Source organism: Notolepis coatsorum, assembly GCF_963971535.1.
Source record: "Notolepis coatsorum genome assembly, chromosome: 19".
NCBI lineage: Eukaryota > Metazoa > Chordata > Actinopteri > Aulopiformes > Paralepididae > Notolepis > Notolepis coatsorum.
The window spans coordinates 36,566,792-36,586,834 of NC_140183.1; the positions used below are offsets into that span (position 1 = coordinate 36,566,792).

Consider the following 20,043-nt stretch of genomic DNA (forward strand, 5'->3'; position numbering starts at 1 on the left):
TAAGAGGTGTTGAGGTTGCTTTTATTGCCCAGCCTTCCAAGGTGCAGAGGTGACGTTCAAAACAAGTGACATAATCAAAATAACAAAAATACTATACTACCTGGTCTATCAGATGCGTTCCACAATAACATCATCATGACAGACAACACTTACTGTGTGGCGCTTCCCTAGTTACTCATTTTGCAACCTTTATCTGGTGAAGCCCCGACACAGAGACAAACAGACTAACAAACACTCACGGCGCTTCCCTCAGTCACCTTCAGTGTAACTGATGCAGGGCAAGAACCCACTTCCTTGGGCACGCAGCCCTCATGAACACCTGGACTCCTCCCCCCTCCACAGGTGCCACACATAATTAATTAACAAGACTAAACAGGTGCTACACATCAATTCATTTGCCATTTCCTACACACATTATACCAAACAACCCGCAACACCAATACCCCCACAACAACCCAATAAATAAATATATACACATAACCCAATAAATAAATATATTAGGGCTGACCCCTATTAGTCGAATAGTCGACTAATCGATCGAAAGGAGCCGTAGTCGACTGCCAACCTCTTAGTCAAATAAAAATGTATTTTATTTATTTTATTTTTTATTTATTAATTTTTTCATTATTTCCAAAAGAAAAGAGGCCTAGAAGCGTGGCTAACGCTAATGGCATGCATACCAGAGGCTAACTGCATAAGAAAACAGGCACAGAGGCACTGAAAGAGGATTTCACCCATCTAATGAACACACTAGACCAGGGGTCAGCAACCTTTTTGACATGGAGTGCCTGTTTGAAATATAGTTGTAACTAGTGTGCCTCAACAATATTCCATGCATCGTAATTTTTTTTTCTCATAATCAGGTCTTTGTAATAATAATTTTTACATTATTACATCATTATTGTTATTGTTATTATTAACAATATTATTATGATGGTTGTATCAACCCTAAATCTGAGTTGGGGGGGGGGGGGGGGGGGGAATGCAATGCAGACAAACAGCTGCATACAGTGCGACCATTTCACTCACATTTGCCCATTCATTTTTGGACACATCACACACCATTGGTGTGTGTACTGTACGTGTGCTGTCATAGCTCCACCTACAGGCCTAATGGATGTGAATGGAGGGTGAATGTGAGGTATATCGTGTAAATACGTTTTGATTGATCGCAAGACTACACTGTAAAAAAAATATAATAATAAGTTACCAGAACTTAAAAATATTGAGTTCAGTTACTGTGCATTAAGGTTTTCAGTTTTCAATCCATAATAAGTTAACAGAAAAATAAGTACACAGCCACATTATTTCAACCTAATAAAACTATGTTTATTGTCATTGTTTTAAGAACACAAGTTGACTTGGTAATACTCACATTTTGAGAAAAAAAATGGCTTTTAACATGTGCAATGTTCAATGAAATAGAAAAATAAATAATACAATTTGTTGATTAATCCCACTGGTCACAATGGTGACCGTAATAATGTTTTTGTTATAAGGCTCTGCAAATGTTACTGAATGATGTAGCAATGTATTTCCAGCTAAATTGAAATATTAAACAAATAAAGGGTCTCAATTAAATATGTGGTAGTAAAAATAACCTGTGGGAGGATTTCAACAAGATAAATGCGACAACAGTGCAAAATATTTCACTATAATATTTCAAAGCAAAAAAAAAAAAAAAAAAAAATGTATGCTGCCCCCTGTGCCTATGCAAATGCCCCCGCGTGCCTATGCAGGCACGCGTGCCTAGGGTTGCCTACCCCTGCACTAGACTATACAAATATCAAGATGTATCCATCAGTGGACCAATTGCATGCTTTTGCAGAGGACAAGAAGCCTTCCTTGACTCCTTCAGACATTAAGCACCCCCACAGCCCAAATGGAATGATAAAACAAAAAATTATATATATTTTTTTCAAATATATATATATTTTTTACTAATAGTCGACTATCGGCTAATTTCGGCCAATCATAGTCGACTATCCAAATCCTTAGTCGGGGACAGCCCTAAAATATATGTATGAATGATATAAATGTATGGTAATATGTATGAATGCATGTATGATAAGATTAATGAATATGTATGCATGTTTGATTATACCTATGAATGTATATATGATAATGAGTGAATGTATGTATGTATGATAAGATGAATGTATGTATGTATGATAATGTATATGAAGGCGTATATGATAATGAGTGAAGGTATATGATAATGAGTGAAGGTATTTGGGGGGTTGCAGTTCTCAGTCCAATCTGATCCAGACCTCCAATCTGATTTTAGTCCAATGATGAAGGTTTGGTGTGTGTATGTGTGTGTGCGTGCTGCTTGGAGTCAGTGACGGAGCCGCTCCGTCACATTTATTTTGATTTATACAAGTATTTATGATTTTATGTTCTATCAGATGATAATGTTACTGTATCCTGATAAATGCTGCTGTTAACTCATTCGGGGCCAAACCCGAGTTAAGTCGGGTTAACTTGCCATGCGCTGGGCGCCAGACCCGAGATTTCTTGGGTTTTGGTCCTTATTTCTTTTATTCGATATTTCCCTTCATAATTCATCCATCCAGCCTGATGTTATCATTGGGAATGGGTCTGAGATCGCAAGCCTTGCGGCCGCTATTGCACTCCATTTGAAACGATTGTGGCTTGTTGTCTGGGCCGAGCTGCGGCGTGTAGGCGGGGTCTAAATACTCGAAGACAAGCGGTTATTATAACTGATGCATCTACGGGGGTCACCCCCCCCCCCCCCCCCCCCGTTCATGTTCAATGCTGGATTATGTTGGAAACACGATCGCGATCAGTATTTGGAATGGTCATCAGATAATTGGATTATTCTTTTTGCAGTACATCATAGACAAGGTAAGGACTATATGTTATCAATCTTGCGTTGATCCGATCATTCTTTCCCCGCGATCAGAGCGTGTGTCTAATGTACTGTGTAACGTATTCTGTTGGTGGCGATCGAAGCATAGAAAAACGACCTCCCCCCCCACCCTTTCATGCATGCATGATGAAACATAATACCGATAATCTAGCGTTGATTTCAGATTGATTATTGATCCAGACGAGGAATGGCACGATTTATAATGAAATGCAGTAAACCGCTGTTTGGCGGCGTTTCCTGGGATTACACAGAATCACTCTAAAACTATACTCATATTCACCACGGTACAAAACGGAAATGTATGGATGAAAAAAGTATCTGTTTTTTGCATCTTGACCAGAAGAAACTCAATGACAATCGACTGTTATTAGATCCATAGCTATAATATTTAATATAGTTTTAGCACTGCAAACACCGGCATTTATCCCCATTGAACAAAGCACTGGCACACATGGCCATATGCCCACAGCGACCTCTGGCGTCCAATGAGTTAAGTGCCATACAACTATTTATTTTCCATTCATTTTTCTTTTTTAGTTTTTTATTTATAAGTGCAGAGACAGAGTTAAATAAATGTTCATTCAAATTCATATATTTTGTCTCATTTGTCAAATTAAATTGTTGTATTTTATCAGATGCAAAATTCAAATAAGTAAATATGACATTATATATCAGAGGTAAGAAATTTAACAAATATTGATGGTTAAGAATGAGACTGAATAATGATATCACACAATAGTCTAAGCAGTGTGCGGGGGGGGGGGTGCGCGGCGCGCCTCTCAGGGAGGAGTCGGACTGTTGGAGGATACTGTGATCGCAGACGTTACTGTAGCCTGTAGCCTGTAGGCCTGTATGTGACAAATAAACCTCTTGAATCCTGTCATATATTCAATCAGTTTCAGTAACTACAGAACACATAATACTAGACAACTCACTTGTTGAGGTCCGGCCGTCTGGACGGTCTGGGCTTCCACAGCACATTCCATGATAAAAAAAAAAGTATCCATTTAGTTAGATAGATGATAGATCATCATCCAACACTGTCTACAGTATCCTATCCTGTGTTCTGATACGACCGCAGGCGCCGGCACGGTCACCGGGCGTTGTCAATAATAGTCCCCACCGGAGCAGCACCAGCAGCAGGTGTAATTGTAACGGCGTCGCCTGTAGATGATCCCGCCTCCTGCTGCTCTGTCAAGTCGATTGACTGCTTCACTGTCTTCGTGAAACCAAAATTGGTTAGGCTTACTTGTTGCATTTTTCGTTTAGACATTATCCATTCCTGAGTGACCTTATTTACCTGTCAAAACGATCACTGTCAACAAGTCACAGCCACAGGTTACAACGTGGGTCAAGTTTGATTTGTGCCGTGCGTGCAGGCTGCAGCGCCGCCGCGCTCCAAATGGTAATTGCAAGAATAGCAGGCATGTTGCCATATTACGTGTGTGAATTAGTGCGCAAATCATTAATCATACATCCAAAATAGCATAAGTTTATTATTATACACGATGATGATACAGAAAATTACAGAAAAATGAGAAATGCATGGCAAAAGTAGCATTTATTTTCAGTAATTTAGAGACCCCCCAAAGATTCACAAATCATGTTTTCAAGGGAGCTGATGTCTGATCTAAGGGAGCCATGGCTCATCCAGCTCCCCCCGTGGATCGCACCCTGAGTCTAAGTATTACTCTAATCCTATAGATATTCCTCTAAAATGACTTAGAAAACGGCCACAATTTCAGTAAAAAAAGAGTTAAAAGAATTCCGGCGGCGCGTGCTTTCGGGGGCCCCCATAGCTCTCAGGTGATAACTCGAACCCTGCTTGTTCTGAAAAATTGTGGTTTTGGGACATCCCTACCTTTAAGTAAACTCCTCAACTTCAGTTGCCAAAATCCTGCATTTGACATGATGGTGTGAGTATAGGGTCATTTGACATGATGGTGGGTGTGTGTGAGTATAGTGTCAAGTTTGTTGTCTTTGTCACTTCAGAAACAACTGTGCCAATACAGAGCTGCGTACCGAGGAGCCAACTGCTCCAATTACAGCTTCATTCAACGGGACGAGGGGGCGTTGAAGCAGGCGCTGGCCACCATCGGACCAATCTCTGTGGCCATCGACGCCTCGCGACCCACGTTTGCCTTCTACCACCGTGGTATGTGGTCAGAAACAAATCATCTGGTTTCAACTTTTGTAACACAGTTGTCACGGCGAGGCACATGATTGGGACGGGGTGGAAAGGAATCCTGACCTGAGCACGACATAAAAGCAAAATGGCCACTGTGTGAATATGGTCAATGTAATGGCACTAGCATAACAACATGCAATCTCACTTATGAATATAAGTCCTTATAGACGTGCTTTAGCTCAAATGAAGCATAAGAAGATTAGGTTCAGCCAGGATTTTAAGTGAGTAAAGGAACATGCCAACATTATGGGAAATATGCATATCGTCTTCTCCAGTGTTAGACAAGAAGATAGATACCAATTTCCTCTCTGTGCGTTCAGTAGAAAGCTATGCGGCTGCAAGTTAGCCTAGCTTATCTGGTCCGTATCTGATTCCATGAATTGGTGCTAAGCTAGGTTAGCTTGCTGCTGGATAGCTTTCTACTGAACGCACAGAGAGGAAATTTGTATCTATCTTCTTGTGTGACTCTGGAGAAGATGGTAAGCGCATTTCCCATAATGTTGGCATGTTCCTTTAAGACAGTGCAGTAAGCTACGGAATGATTTATTGACTATATGTATATGCCTCAAATGTATGATAACCAGGGTGTGAAATTACCTCCACACCAGCCAACTGCTAGTATGTTCTGTTTCTGACTGGTGTTATGAGGTGCTTTAACTCTACAAGCCACTTTGGCAGAAGAAGAAGTATTTAATTTTCATGCTAAATTAACACACACATGCGAGATGGGCGACACATAGGAACACACATGCACTGAGTCGCAGATGAAATGTCTCTCTGCACTTTTCCCGTCCCGTCGTCCTTCCCCCCAAGGGCAGCTGGGAGCAGACATGGGCTGCAGCGTGGGCCTGGGGACTAATCAAAGTGCTCCTGTCCGTCTTCATCAGGGATGCGACAGCGTTAGCGATCTGTTCTGCATGCTTTTCCATTGGGTTTATCTTATTGGGAGGGGAAACCCTTGTGAGCACGGGGAGAGGCCTGGGAGATACCCCACCTGGGTATCCGGCAACCTGGTCCCCAATCTAGCTGTGTTAACTAGACGGTGTTAACTACTACAGTGAGGGTAGTAGTGCCTCTGGTGTAGGCAGGGAGCCATGTCTTTGTCTCTTTCTATTCTAAAGACTTTCGGCCAAATGGACATTAAGACATTATTTGTTTCTCAATCCTCAAGCCAGTGTGGCAGCCAGGTTTCACCACACATCAGTAGAGCGGTCGTCTGGTAATCAGAAGGTTCCTGGTTCGATTCCAGCTCCCCTGGGCAGCGTGTCTATGTGTCCTTGAGCAAGACACTTAACCCCTAACTGCTGCCGATGAGCAGGTCATAAACCTTGCATGGTTGCCTCTGTTGTCGATGTATGAATGTGTGAGTGAATGTGTGAATGTGAGGCATAAGTTGTTAAGCGCTTGCCTACCTCCACTGTCAAAACAAAACCTACGTAGGTGTAGAGGCAGCTCTGTGTAGGAGTGTGAGGTTTTACACCCTGTTGACAATATAACAATGACATTTTTACATGTTGAAGGGAATGCATTTCACTTGAAAAGCCTCTCTACTTTGTGTTCAGGAGTGTACAATGACCCAAGCTGCACCCATAAGCTCAACCATGGAGTGTTAGCTGTGGGATATGGTACGCATGATGGACAGGACTACTGGCTTGTGAAGAACAGGTAAAAAGAGGATTTCACCCCCGACATCATTCTCTCTTTTCATCCAACATCTATCTGCTTCCTGTTTTTACACACTGAGACATTATAGTCTATAGGCTACATAAGACTTCCCTATCTGTGTTGTATAGTCTATAGGCTAGTAAGACTTCCCTATCTGTTTTGTTCATCTCAAACATACTTGACACCAAAGGAGAAGTGAAATGAGGAACTCGTAGGTTCAACTGTGTCAACAGTTCAGAGTCCCCACTTGGAGGCTTTGCTATTTACCAGGGTTGTGTAGTTAGTTCACTTCCAATTCATTTGAGATGTGAATTGAAACTGCAATTAATGTGGTAATAATGAAGCGTAATCATTTCTGCGTAGATTGAGTATGAGAAAAATCATAGTTTCAACAGTTTTATTTAGCATTTTGAAGATTCACTTTCTGAATTCATTCAATTGAAAGTGAAACTGACAAATATTTTTACTTCCATACTTATTTATTGTATGCTCTTTACGGTCTCCTTATATTTCTTTCTTTTTCTTATGTAAGTAACTTTGCATACTTTGCAACCTTGCCACCATGTATGTATGTGAACTATTGCCATTGGTTCACTGGCCACATATTCATTGGAATATCTTCCTGTTCTTCTACACCTTCTTATCTAGTTGGGGAGCAAGGTTTGGAGACCGGGGCTTCATCCGGATGACACGGAACAACAACAACCAGTGTGGCATTGCCGACTATTGCAGTTATCCCATCATGTAGCTCCTCACATCAAAGGAAAACATTTTTATTTAATTTCAGTTGGATTTTTTACATTTCTAAAAGTGTGGGTTTTAGTCATCTTTTTGTTAGGTTTTTTCATCACATAAAGTAATACTAATAAATACTCTTTATTTCTATAGCAGCTTTCATACACTGGATGCAGCTTAAAGTGCTTTACATACAAGACATTAAAACAATTACAAATAAATATGACAGTAGATAGATGTGCTGTAGAAAACTTCTACATGGTACCTACACTTTTCCAAAGTCGAATTGAAGTACTTTTTAAGCACCTCCGGGATGCATTTCAAAATCCTCAAGCTCTGTATTGGTCCGGTATGTTACATTTTAATACATATACTAAAGATTTGTATACTTTCAGTCGAGTAAAAGAAAATGTACTGTGAAAAAAGAACTGGTCTCAGGAATACTAAGGTTTTCATACCAAATGATAGAATTGGTATGAAAACATTAGTATTCCTAAGACCAGTTATTCTACCTTCTTAATCGAAGGTAACATTTCATCTAACCAAACTCTCTCAAGATGGGACTTGTTTCTGTGTATTGGGATTTGGAAATAAACAAAGTCCTACCTCTGGAACTTCTGTCTATTTTTGGTGTTGTGCAATTGTCTTGCAGTAGGCTACAGTGTGCATGCGTGTGCCCGTTTGCGGGAAGGGAGAAGCAGTCTCTCCAGCATTTTCTAGGCACGGTCAACACAATACCTGACATCCTCTTCCACGCTTATTTCATTGTCCCCCTGCAAGGTCAGAATGAAGCCAGCAGATCAAATCACCGTTGGGTTACAAATGAGTCATTTTTATTATTTTTTTTTTAGTGCAACATCACAACAAACAATTTTCACATGAGGTATTCAAAGGGATTTTCTTTAGTTGTTGATACAAAATGTCCCACCATGATTGACGTTTAAAGTGTTGTGTATCTTTTTTTTTCTTTTTTTCTCAAAGCCTTTGGTTGGTTAGCCACATTCATTGGTAAATCTAACACATGGACAATAAATGGCACGATAAAGCATGGTGGGCCAAGTCCAAGCCGAGGAAACTCCGACTTAGTCAAATATAATATTTCCCTCGGCCTGTCCCCGCTTTAAAGCTTTTTGTATGGGTTTCATTTATTCCTACTTACAACAGTGGGATCAAACAGTATTTCAACTACACTAAACATCTTGGAAAAAAGAGAGTGGGGTGGGGGGTGGTTTACAAATGTGGAAAAATAGCTTTTGTCTCCTCTGACCTTTTTTATTCTCTTGTTTTTGGTGAGCACTTGATTCTTGGGCTTTTTCTGTCAACAGCAAGTCACATGATTCGAGTTTTTATTTTTTTTTGGTAGGAATAGGCAACGTTGATTACAGCAAGATCCTCCTTGCTTGGATTGTCACCTCCTTTTTTTTGGTCTTGAAAATGATTATTTTTATATACAGGATAAATGTATAAATATGACACTCTAAGCATTACTGGACTATGCTGTGGCTGGACGGGGCTTTGCTCGGCTCCTGTGACAAGATTGATTCCAGCACATTTGGTTTTGGAGTTAGAAGGCCTGAAGAGACGGATGGGACGGACAGAATAGATCAGATAAAGACAGCTAGATAGGACAGGACACCCTGACAGGATGGAATCTTTGGTTAAGGAACATCTTTGCCACACAACATCTCACACAGTTGAGGTAGATGGGTAAAAGTCTTCATGTACACAAAGGGGACGGACAAAAGAGGGGGGGGGGACACTGGGGAGGGGAGTTACAGAGTCAAAAGACATCCGTCCACAGGCACCGCCTTCGTGTCAGTTTCTCAGTTCCCATTTAAGGTGATACTGTTTTTATGCAACATCTAGAAGTAAGTAGCACACTGAAACCCCAGCCCGCCCGGTGCTTTTACGGTAGTTAAAAGATAGGGAGCTGCTAAAAACTACCTGTGACATACAAAGATTCAGCAGGTTCCCATCAGTCTTTGGTTATTTTTTAGTTTTTTTTTGGTTTATACATCAATACAAATGATTATTTCAGCTTTGAAAGTAACACTCTGAATATCAGTTCGGCCGTTCTATTATTTATACCTGCCCCTTTAGAATGGCTATAAAACAGCCACGGCTGCTGCCCTTGCTTCAGGGTCAAGTCTCAACAAATCCACTAGGGGGTGCCCCAGGCTAAAATGGCATCATAGATCACCTGCAGTGGCCTACTGAACCCCCCCCACCCCCACCACCATCCTCTGTCCATAGAAAGAGGAGATTTCCCTTGCTTGACACAGAGCAGAATGTGACTGGCTAAGTACAAAAAGTGACTGGCTAAGTACATGGTTTGCTCGTAGTCAAACCATGACAAAGAACAACCTGAAAAGGTGTCCCCTCGTCTTTGCTGCGATGACACAGTGACATGCCGGGGTCTGGGGTTTACTTTTATTCCCCCCTGGAACAGAACCCCCACCACCACCTCCAACCCTCCTTTGCTCTCAGCTTGCTTACAATTGTTGCTCATTAAAGTTTAATTCTGCTCCATGCCCCACTACTCTATCCCTCCACCCCCCCATTCTGGATGATTCAGCCACCTCTCTGATCTCCCCCACCCCACCCCCCTCTGAATGCCCCCTTAAGCCCACAGGTCTGGCCGAGAGCGGACCCTAGACCAGATACCCAGAGAGGAGATGGAAAAAAAAAAAAAAAAAAGCCTCCCTTTGAAGTATGCGAAAAAGTCGATGGCCTCTTTCATGATGGCCCGTCTTTCAAGTGCAACGCCGCGAAGGGGGCCCAGGCAACACGCCCCTTCCAATGTTAAAGATTGAGGGAGGAGGGTGGGGAATGGACAGCGTTCACCTCTCCGCTCTTAGGAAGCAACGCATAGAGACACAACCCCTCTCTTAGGAAGCAAAGCTTAGAGACAACCCCTCTCTTAGGAAGCAAAGCTTAGAGAGAGACACAACGCCTCTCTTTTAGAAAGCAAAGCGTAGAGAGAGAGACATACCCCTCTCTTAGGAAGCAAAGCTTAGAGAGAGACATACCCCTCTCTTAGAAAGCAATGCATAGAGAGAGACACAACGCCTCTCTTTTAGAAAGCAAAGCGTAGAGAGAGAGACATACCCCTCTCTTAGGAAGCAAAGCTTAGAGAGAGACATACCCCTCTCTTAGGAAGCAAAGCTTAGAGAGACATACCCCTCTCTTAGAAAGCAATGCATAGAGAGAGAGACACAACCCCTCTTAGAAAGCAAAGCTTAGAGAGAGAGACACAACCCCTCTCTTAGAAAGCCAAGCGTAGAGAGAGACATACCCCTCTCTTAGGAAGCAAAGCTTAGAGAGAGACATACCCCTCTCTTAGAAAGCAATGCATAGAGAGAGAGACACAACCCCTCTTAGAAAGCAAAGCTTAGAGAGAGACACAACCCCTCTCTTAGAAAGCAAAGCTTAGAGAGACACAACCCCTCTCTTAGGAAGCAAAGCTTAGAGAGAGACACAACCCCTCTCTTAGAAAGCAAAGCTTAGAGAGAGACACAACCCCTCTCTTAGAAAGCCTAGCGTAGAGAGAGACAACCCCTCTCTTAGAAAGCCAAGCGTAGAGAGAGACAACCCCTCTCTTAGGAAGCGGGGCAAAGTGTAGAGAGACGCAACCCGTCTCTTAGAACTAGACACGCAACCCCCAGGAAACCCCCTACAAAGAGTGGAACTGAGAGAAACTGGCAGAAGGGCTTGACATGGGGAGGATGGTGAGATCACATAGAGTCAGACATAGACAGTGTCGGTGCTGCATTGGGGAGGGGGGGTAGTAGGAGGGGGGGGGGGGTCACACCCATGCAGTCCCCAGGCAGACGCACAGTACGCATATGTGTATGTAGTCTCGAAGGACTCGCACTCAAAAGGCCTTCGGACATCCCTTTAAGTGGGTCCCCGGACACTCCACAACACTCGCCCAATGGTGTTTTGTGTTTGAACACAACTTTACAAGCAACCTGTGAACCTATGGGATGTCACATCATTATTATTATTATTATTATTATTAGTAGTAGTAGTAGTAGTAGTAGTATTATCATTATTATTACCACAACATTCAAACAAGCTTTGGCCTTGGCGTTAAGAGCTGACCGTAGAGACATTTGCAAGAGTAAAGAAATCCCCATTATTCAAAAAAATAAAAATAAAAAAGGCCAGGCCTTAAAGATAGAGAGATACATAACATCACTGGGAGAGATACAGGGGGAGGGTTCAGGCCGTACATTCAGGGAGGACAATCTTAATCTTTGGTATTACGATGGGATTCTACAGCTAAAAGTGCCCATCAGAAAAAAAGTCTTCAGTTTCACACAGACATACAAAGCATCATTAAATAAATACTTACAGTATATAGATAGCATAAATAAATAATGAAATAAATAGAGAAAGGAAAAAATTAAATAAATACAGAAAATGCAGTAATAAATACGTTGATCAGATCGGCAATTGCATTTTTAGACCTTCCTGCTCCGATTCTAACTGGCTTATAAGGAGGCGTGTTAAAAAGAAAAGAAAAAAAACATTCCTTTTACGGACCAAGAGAAAAATGACCTTGTACGTCAGCGGGCTACGGAACAACCAACCCGCACTTCCAACGTGTTTCTATAAATAGAGATGTGCTTGAAATCTGTACAAAAGGGCTGAAAGAATCACATTCCTCCATTCTAAAGACATCTGTAAAAAAACGAATCAAATAAAAATCGACAACAACGATTTCGCAATGGAGCAGAAGAGGTGTGTTCAGTTGAATGTTTGGACAAAAATACTACAACATCACCGCTATACATTGTGTCACAGCTACCTCTTTCCTCTGGAGCCTTTTGTGTTGGTTCAAGGGGTGTTTTGTTGGTTGTTTTTTTCTCTCCCCTTGTGTTTTTTTAGTCAAAATGGCTATGGAGCTTTTTTTTGGATGGAAGCTCGGTCAGTGTCTTAAAGCTAGAAGGTGTTGCACCAGCAAGTCTCTCGATTCTCGCATCCCTCGGAATCCCGCGCTTGTTTATTGATTCTGTCCTGGCATACGGCGGGAAGATCCAATAAAGGTTCCTCCTTGAAAACTCTGATTAGTTCAAGATGGAACCGTCTTCGTGAAAATAAATAAAAAAAATAAATAAAAAAATAAGAAAAGGACAAGTCAAGGTTCTGGTTGAAGGGAATGATTGACAGCCGAGAATCACGGTTTGGTAGAGAGAGAAAAAAACCACTCCTGATAATTCCAGGTTCAGAACTTGGGAGCACCTTTGTAGTCCTGTGAACCATATCCCAGATGGACACACATGCTAAGAAAAGGTGTATGAAAAAAAAATAAAGACTTGTGTCAGAAAAGCAAACATGTGCCCGTCTTTCTCTTCCACCTTGATTCTTGAGAAGAAATAGGGCATTAGAAAATCACGGCAGGGGAATTAACATCTTTATATATAGGGAAGGGTGAACATTTTGATTAGGAAGTTTTACACAATGGAGCTCTCCGGTTGTGAGCGAGCAACACCTCTTGATTCTTCACGGCCGGGAGAGAGAGAGAGATGAATTCAGATTTTGAAGGTACGCCAAAAAAAATCATAACGCTTCCTCCTGATTTATACCCTCGTTATCTACTAAACCTACGTAATCAAAATAACGCAATGAGACAATGTCTTTATGTTAAGGGCGTGACTCTTCTTCCGAGTCAAAAATCATCTTTGCACCCTTGTCTATACAAAGCAGGATCTCACATCCTACTGTCATATCATTCTGGGTTTATCGCCCCCTTCCATTTCAAGGGACGAACAACTTTGGTTTACATTTTTTTTTTTTGGAAAATGCTTCAAAGACACCTTCTTCTCAGTAAAAACATCTCGTATTTGCCGACTCCGTCGCTCCCTCTGATAACGAGGAGGACATTATTACGGCCGATCTCTGCTCAGACCAGTCTATGTGCCCCCTTTGCTCCTCCCTGGCGCCCCCCCCCCTTCCTCCTCCCGGCCGCGCATCATCTCCCTCCGTTTCCCATCAGGCCGTGCTGCAGGAGACGGCGGAGGAGGAGATGCTGGAACCCGAGGAGCCTGTGGAGGAGGGGCGGCCCTCGTCCGCCCACTTGTTGAGGTTGCGTCGGCGGGCGTTCATGAAGAAGTTGCTGACGGTGGAGAGCTCCAGGCCCAGCTGCTGGGAGATGGTGACCTGGAGGTCCTTGGCTGGCCGGTGGTTCTCCCGGAAGATGGCCAGAAGCGTGCGCCGCTGGAGGTCGGTGAACACCAGCCGGGTTCGCTTGGGGCCCTGGTTGCGCTCCAACTTGCTCTGCTCCTGCTCCTTGCGCTTGCAGGCTGAGGAAGGGGGAGGGGGAGAGAGAGAGGAGGGTTGGTGAGAGGGGGGGGGAGCGGGGAAATGGGTTAGCTAACAAACTGGCTGGGCTAACTAGGACAAATGGATTAGCTGGGAGAAAGTGGATTTGTTGAAAGAAAACAGATTAGCTAAGCAACTTTGATTAGTTAAAAGAGATGAATCAGCAACTTGTTTGGTCGTGCGGGAAAGGAATCAAGACGTTCAGCCTATCACGTCTGGTCTGACTGCCAAGTGAGCTGCTGTTGTGGGCTCTGCTTGGATTAACTAGACAGCTAGGCTAATGCTCACGATAGCCCAGGTTATCATGGTCTTTATTCTCTGTGGAAAGAGAAATAGACAATATGCCTGACATGTACTGTATAGAATCTCATCTAAAGACAATGTAAATAAAAAAGTGCAATTGCCAATTTAAGTTGGCTTTCAAAGAATGATTTTATAATTTTCTTTTTATATGAAATACAAAATAAAAAGTGAAACAGCCATTTTGGAAGTACAGGTGATTGGACAACATGTTACTGCATGTCTCATTTATAACTAAATGTCTTAAAATAGGCAATCACTTCAATCATTATGATGACCTTTGCTTTCATGTCAGGAGTAATTTTGTCAGAGAAAATGTCCTATTATTTCAATGGTGGATGAGCCTGCAGTGACGATCTTCAAATTATCTCAAACTCACACCCTCATTTCTGCTATGTAAGTAACAGCTTCTAAAATGTTAACAGCGCATGGACTTAATTGCAATAACAACAAAAACCATTGAGCAATGTTTATCCATTATGTATATCGTCTACATAGCAAATAGTTTGTCTGTGAATGAGATGATATTTGGCCTACATGTAGCCTGTGATCAGGCAAACCTGCTTTCAGTCTAAAATCATTCTCTTTAAAAAATTGCTATGCAGCAACACCAGAGAGAAGAGGGACACAGAGAAAAACTGAACACTAGCACTCTTAAAGAGAAACTGAACACTAGCACTCTTAAAGAGAAACTGAACACTAGCACTCTTAAAGAGATACTGAACACTAGCACTCTTAAAGAGAAATACTGAACACTAGCACTCTTAAAGAGACTGAACACTAGCACTCTTAAAGAGAGACTGAACACTAGCACTCTTAAAGAGATACTGGACACTAGCACTCTTAAAGAGAGAGACTGAACACTAGTACTCTTAAAGAGAGACTGAACACTAGCACTGTTAAAGAGAGAGACTGAACACTAGCACTCTTAAAGAGATACTGGACACTAGCACTCTTAAAGAGAGAGACTGAACACTAGTACTGTTAAAGAGAAATACTGAACACTAGCACTCTTAAAGAGACTGAGCACTAGCACTCTTAAAGAGACTGAACACTAGCACTCTTAAAGAGATACTGGACACTAGCACTCTTAAAGAGAGACTGAACACTAGTACTCTTAAAGAGAGACTGAACACTAGCACTGTTAAAGAGAGATACTGAACACTAGCACTCTTAAAGAGAGACTGGACACTAGCACTGTTAAAGAGAGAGACTGAACACTAGCACTCTTAAAGAGATACTGGACACTAGCACTCTTAAAGAGAGATACTGAACACTAGCACTCTTAAAGAGAGACTGGACACTAGCACTCTTAAAGAGAGAGACTGAACACTAGTACTCTTAAAGAGAGAGACTGAACACTAGCACTCTTAAAGAGAGACTGAACACTAGCACAGTTAAAGAGAGATACTGAACACTAGCACTCTTAAAGAGAGAGACTGAACACTAGCACTGTTAAAGAGAGATACTGAACACTAGCACTCTTAAAGAGAGAGACTGAACACTAGCACAGTTAAAGAGAGATACTGAACACTAGCACTCTTAAAGAGAGATACTGAACACTAGCACTCTTAAAGAGAGATACTGAACACTAGCACTCTTAAAGAGAGAGACTGAACACTAGCACTGTTAAAGAGAGATACTGAACACTAGCACTGTTAAAGAGAGATACTGAACACTAGCACTCTTAAAGAGAGAGACTGAACACTAGCACTCTTAAAGAGAGATACTGAACACTAGCACTCTTAAAGAGAGATACTGAACACTAGCACTCTTAAAGAGAGATACTGAACACTAGCACTCTTAAAGAGAGATACTGAACACTAGCACTCTTAAAGAGAGATACTGAACACTAGCACTCTTAAAGAGAGAGACTGAACACTAGCACTCTTAAAGAGAGAGACTGAACACTAGCACTGTTAAAGAGAGATGCTGAACACTATTAAATATATACTGAACACTAGCACTCTTAAAGAGAGAGACTGAACACTAGCACTGTTAAAGAGAGATACTGAACACTAGTACTCTTAAAGAGAGGCTCAACACTAGCACTCTTAAAGAAAAAGAATGAACACTAGCACTCTTAAAGAGAGACTGGACACTAGCACTCTTAACACTTTCAGCGCCAGAGAGTCGCTGTGGGCCGCGTGGCAAGAATGCTAGCGCTTTAATGAATGGGGATACGTGCCGGTGTTTGCAGGGCTAAAACTATATTAAATATCATAGCTATGGATATAAAACGATTGCCCATTTGACATTGAGTATCTATCGTTCAATTTGTGAAAAAGAAATATTTTTTTCATCCATACATTCCCGTTTTATACCGTGGTGAATATGAGTATAGTTTTAGAGTAATTTTGTGTAATCCCAGGAAACGTCGCTATGCAGCGTTTAGTGCATTTCACTAGAAACCGTGGCATTCCTCGCCTGGATCGACCAACAATCAATCTGAAATCAACAATATATTATCTGTATTGTGTTTCATCATGCATGCATGAAAGGGTGGGGGGGGGGGGGGTTCTATGCTTCGATTGTCACCAACGGCATACATTGTGGAGTAACGTTACAGTAACACTTTCGGATCACAATGAAGGCATGCTTGGATCAACGCAAGATTGATATCATATAGCCCTTACCTTGACTAGGATGTACTGCAAAAAGAATATTCCAATTATCTGATGGCCATTCCAAGTATTGATGTCGATCGTGTTGCCAACATAATTCACCAAAGAACATGAATCAGGAGTACTTGATTATACTCAATCCATGTGTTATAACCGCTCGCCATGCCTGACTAGGAAAACCCGAACCGGACTTTTTTGTTCGACGTACAGGCCAAGCCAGAGAGTTTCCAAGGATGTGCAATACCGGCTGCAAGGCGGCAGGCGGCAGTATTGGATGTTTGCGATATCAGACCCATTCCCAATGAACATCAGGCTCCCTCTATGGATTATGAATGGAAATAGCGAATAAAAGAAATAACGACCAAAACCCAGACTTTTCTCGGGTTTGGCGCTCAAGCGATGGCGAGTTAACCCGACTTATCTCGGTCTGGTGTCCAATGTGTTAAAGAGAGACTGAACACTAGCACTCTTAAAGAGAGACTGAGCACTAGCACTCTTAAAGAGAGCCTGAGCACTAGCACTCTTAAAGAGAGACTGAACACTAGCACTCTTAAAGAGACTGAACACTAGCACTCTTAAAGAGACTGAACACTAGCACTCTTAAAGAGAGACTGAACACTAGCACTCTTAAAGAGAGACTGAGCACTAGCACTCTTAAAGAGACTGAACACTAGCACTCTTAAAGAGAGACTGAACACTAACACTCTTAAAGAGAGACTGAACACTAGCACTCTTAAAGAGAGACTGAGCACTAGCACTCTTAAAGAGACTGAACACTAGCACTCTTAAAGAGAGACTGAACACTAGCACTCTTAAAGAGACTGAACACTAGCACTCTTAAGAGACTGAACACTAGCACTCTTAAAGAGAGACTGAACACTAGCACTCTTAAAGAGAGACTGAACACTAGCACTCTTAAAGAGAGACTGAGCACTAGCACTCTTAAAGAGACTGAACACTAGCACTCTTAAAGAGAGACTGAACACTAGCACTCTTAAAGAGAGACTGAACACTAGCACTATTAAAGAGAGACTGAACACTAGCACTCTTAAAGAGACTGAACACTATCATTCTTAAAGAGACTGAACACTAGCACTATTAAAGAGAGACTGAACACTAGCACTCTTAAAGAGACTGAACACTATCATTCTTAAAGAGACTGAACACTAGCACTCTTAAAGAGAGACTGAACACTAGCACTATTGAAGAGAGACTGAACACTAGCACTCTTAAAGAGACTGAACACTAGCACTCTTAAAGAGACTGAACACTAGCACTCTTAAAGAGACTGAACACTAGCACTCTTAAAGAGACTGAACACTAGCACTCTTAAGAGACTGAACACTATCACTCTTAAAGAGACTAAACACTAGCACTCTTAACACATTGAATGCCCAACCCGAGTTTTCTCGGGTTTACCCCCCGCGGGTTGAATGCCCATAACGAGAATATTCGTTTTTTCTCGTTTTCTTTTTATTAGCGATCCGAATTCATATTTCATCAACCGAGTCTACCGTTGGTAAATCAGCCACCCCAGGCGCTCAGATGTGAAAAAAGCGCCCCCTATCATCTCCCAGATGGTAATTCACCCTTTTGGATTGGACTCAATGAAAATGCATGGGGGAAAAAAACCCGGATTCCACATTTTACTTCTCACGCATGTAACCGGGGCCGATCAGCTTCATGTTGGACCCTCAGCACAGCGTGTATATGCTGTTTTACAGTATACGCGTGGGATCAATAAAAGGATCGATTTTTGGAATGGTCGATCAGGAATTGGAATAATCCATTTGGATACCATCTGATCTCAGGTAAGGAATCTATTTTACCAGTATTAGGATAATCAGACCTTTTTTCACGGAGATATAAGCTTGCCCCCTATATGTGATATGGCTGTTTTGACTCTGCGAGTGATCAGGAAATAAGAGAATCGATTTACAGCTTGCGGCACCAGCGTGCATACGTACACATATACTATTGATAATCTAGCGTTTATTTGAAAACGATTCATAAATAGGCCGAACAATGACAACATTCTAGAATATTACAGTACATCAGCGTTTATCAGGGATTTTTTTTTTCTTCTTGAAAACGAGGGCTTTTCAAAATGCTATAAAACGGAAATTAACCGATAAAAAAACAATCCGCTTCGACAATGTTGACTGGAAATGGGTCATTGATAATGCAATGGGCAGATTACACACATAGCCATAATTTAAAACATAGATTAGGCGATATTAACGTTAACATTGAAGCGGATGGTGGGCATTCAAGCACTAAATGTGCGCCCCCTGCTGGGCATTCAAAGTGTTAAAGAGACTGAACACTAGCACTCTTTTTTTTTATCAACTTTTTCTCCCCATTTTTCTATTTTTCTCCCATCCCAATTTTCGTATTATCCAATTCTTCCCTCCCCTGTCTCGAACGTTGCTAGACCATGCCTCCCACTGGTCGGCTGCAATGTGGACGAAGCCTTGCATCACGTGTCCCCTCCGGTACACGAGGAGGCAGCCGTTGCATCTTTTCACCTGTACAGCGAGATCTCAGTGGTGAGGAGTAACGTGTGGGAGGCTCACGCTGCCACCGATACTTCCTGATTCTGCTGTACAGGCGCACCAACCGACCTGTAGGAGTCGCTGTCCACAACGTCCGATCCCCACCCACCAGCTTCCCACCCCCTAATACTGTGAACGACCACCCAAGCCGGAAGCAACGCCGAGAGCTGGGCTCGAACCCAGCATCTCCTGCATTAGTGGCGAGCGCCTTGCCCACTGCGCCACTTAGCCGCCCTTAACACTAGCACTCTTAAAGAGCACTCTTAAAGAGAGACTGAACACTAGCACTCTTAAAGAGAACGTCTGAACACTAGCACTCTTAAAGAGAGACTGAACACTAGCACTCTTAAAGATAAAGTCTGAACACTAGCACTCTTAAAGAGAGTCAATCATAGCTAATGAAAGATAGCAACATCATCGTTGTTTGCTTTTGAGTTATACCAATGGCGAAATGGGTCCAAATGTATTACGTTTTCAAATGAGTGAGAGGGATGATAAGAGCCCCTATATCCTTAGACCCGTCAAACCAAATCGTCATAGACCCTGGGTCTGCAATCGTAGGCAGCCACTGCGAAAGTACTTTCCCTAATTGCTGAATTAACGTTTCCTTGTACGAAATCTTGAACCAAAAAAAAGTACAACAACAATAAAAAAGCCCAGTAAAACGTTACATTTTGTATTAAGTATTGCTGGGAGAGAATATCATGGAGTTGCGTGGGCTGAGCTTCAGATCTATGCCCACAGTCAGACAACACA

At 42.1% G+C, this 20,043-nt stretch overlaps 2 protein-coding genes across 2 annotated transcripts in view; one reads left to right on the top strand and one right to left on the bottom strand.

Moving 5' to 3' along the window:
- Window positions 1-8,081, top strand: part of LOC311246461 (uncharacterized protein) — a 58,964-nt gene extending 50,883 nt beyond the window's left edge. Inside the window, exons 15-17 of the mRNA XM_084336615.1 lie at window positions 4,886-5,048; window positions 6,644-6,746; window positions 7,395-8,081. Coding sequence (XP_084192741.1) covers window positions 4,886-5,048; window positions 6,644-6,746; window positions 7,395-7,494 — 366 coding nt within the window. The 3' untranslated portion in view covers window positions 7,495-8,081. The remainder of the gene's footprint in view (window positions 1-4,885; window positions 5,049-6,643; window positions 6,747-7,394) is intronic.
- Window positions 8,082-13,478: 5,397 nt separating this feature from the next.
- The window catches only part of onecutl (one cut domain, family member, like), a gene marked incomplete at both ends in the record, with an annotated part of 13,929 nt that continues 7,364 nt past the window's right edge, over window positions 13,479-20,043 (bottom strand). The window contains one exon of the mRNA XM_084336146.1: window positions 13,479-13,789. Coding sequence (XP_084192272.1) covers window positions 13,479-13,789 — 311 coding nt within the window. The remainder of the gene's footprint in view (window positions 13,790-20,043) is intronic.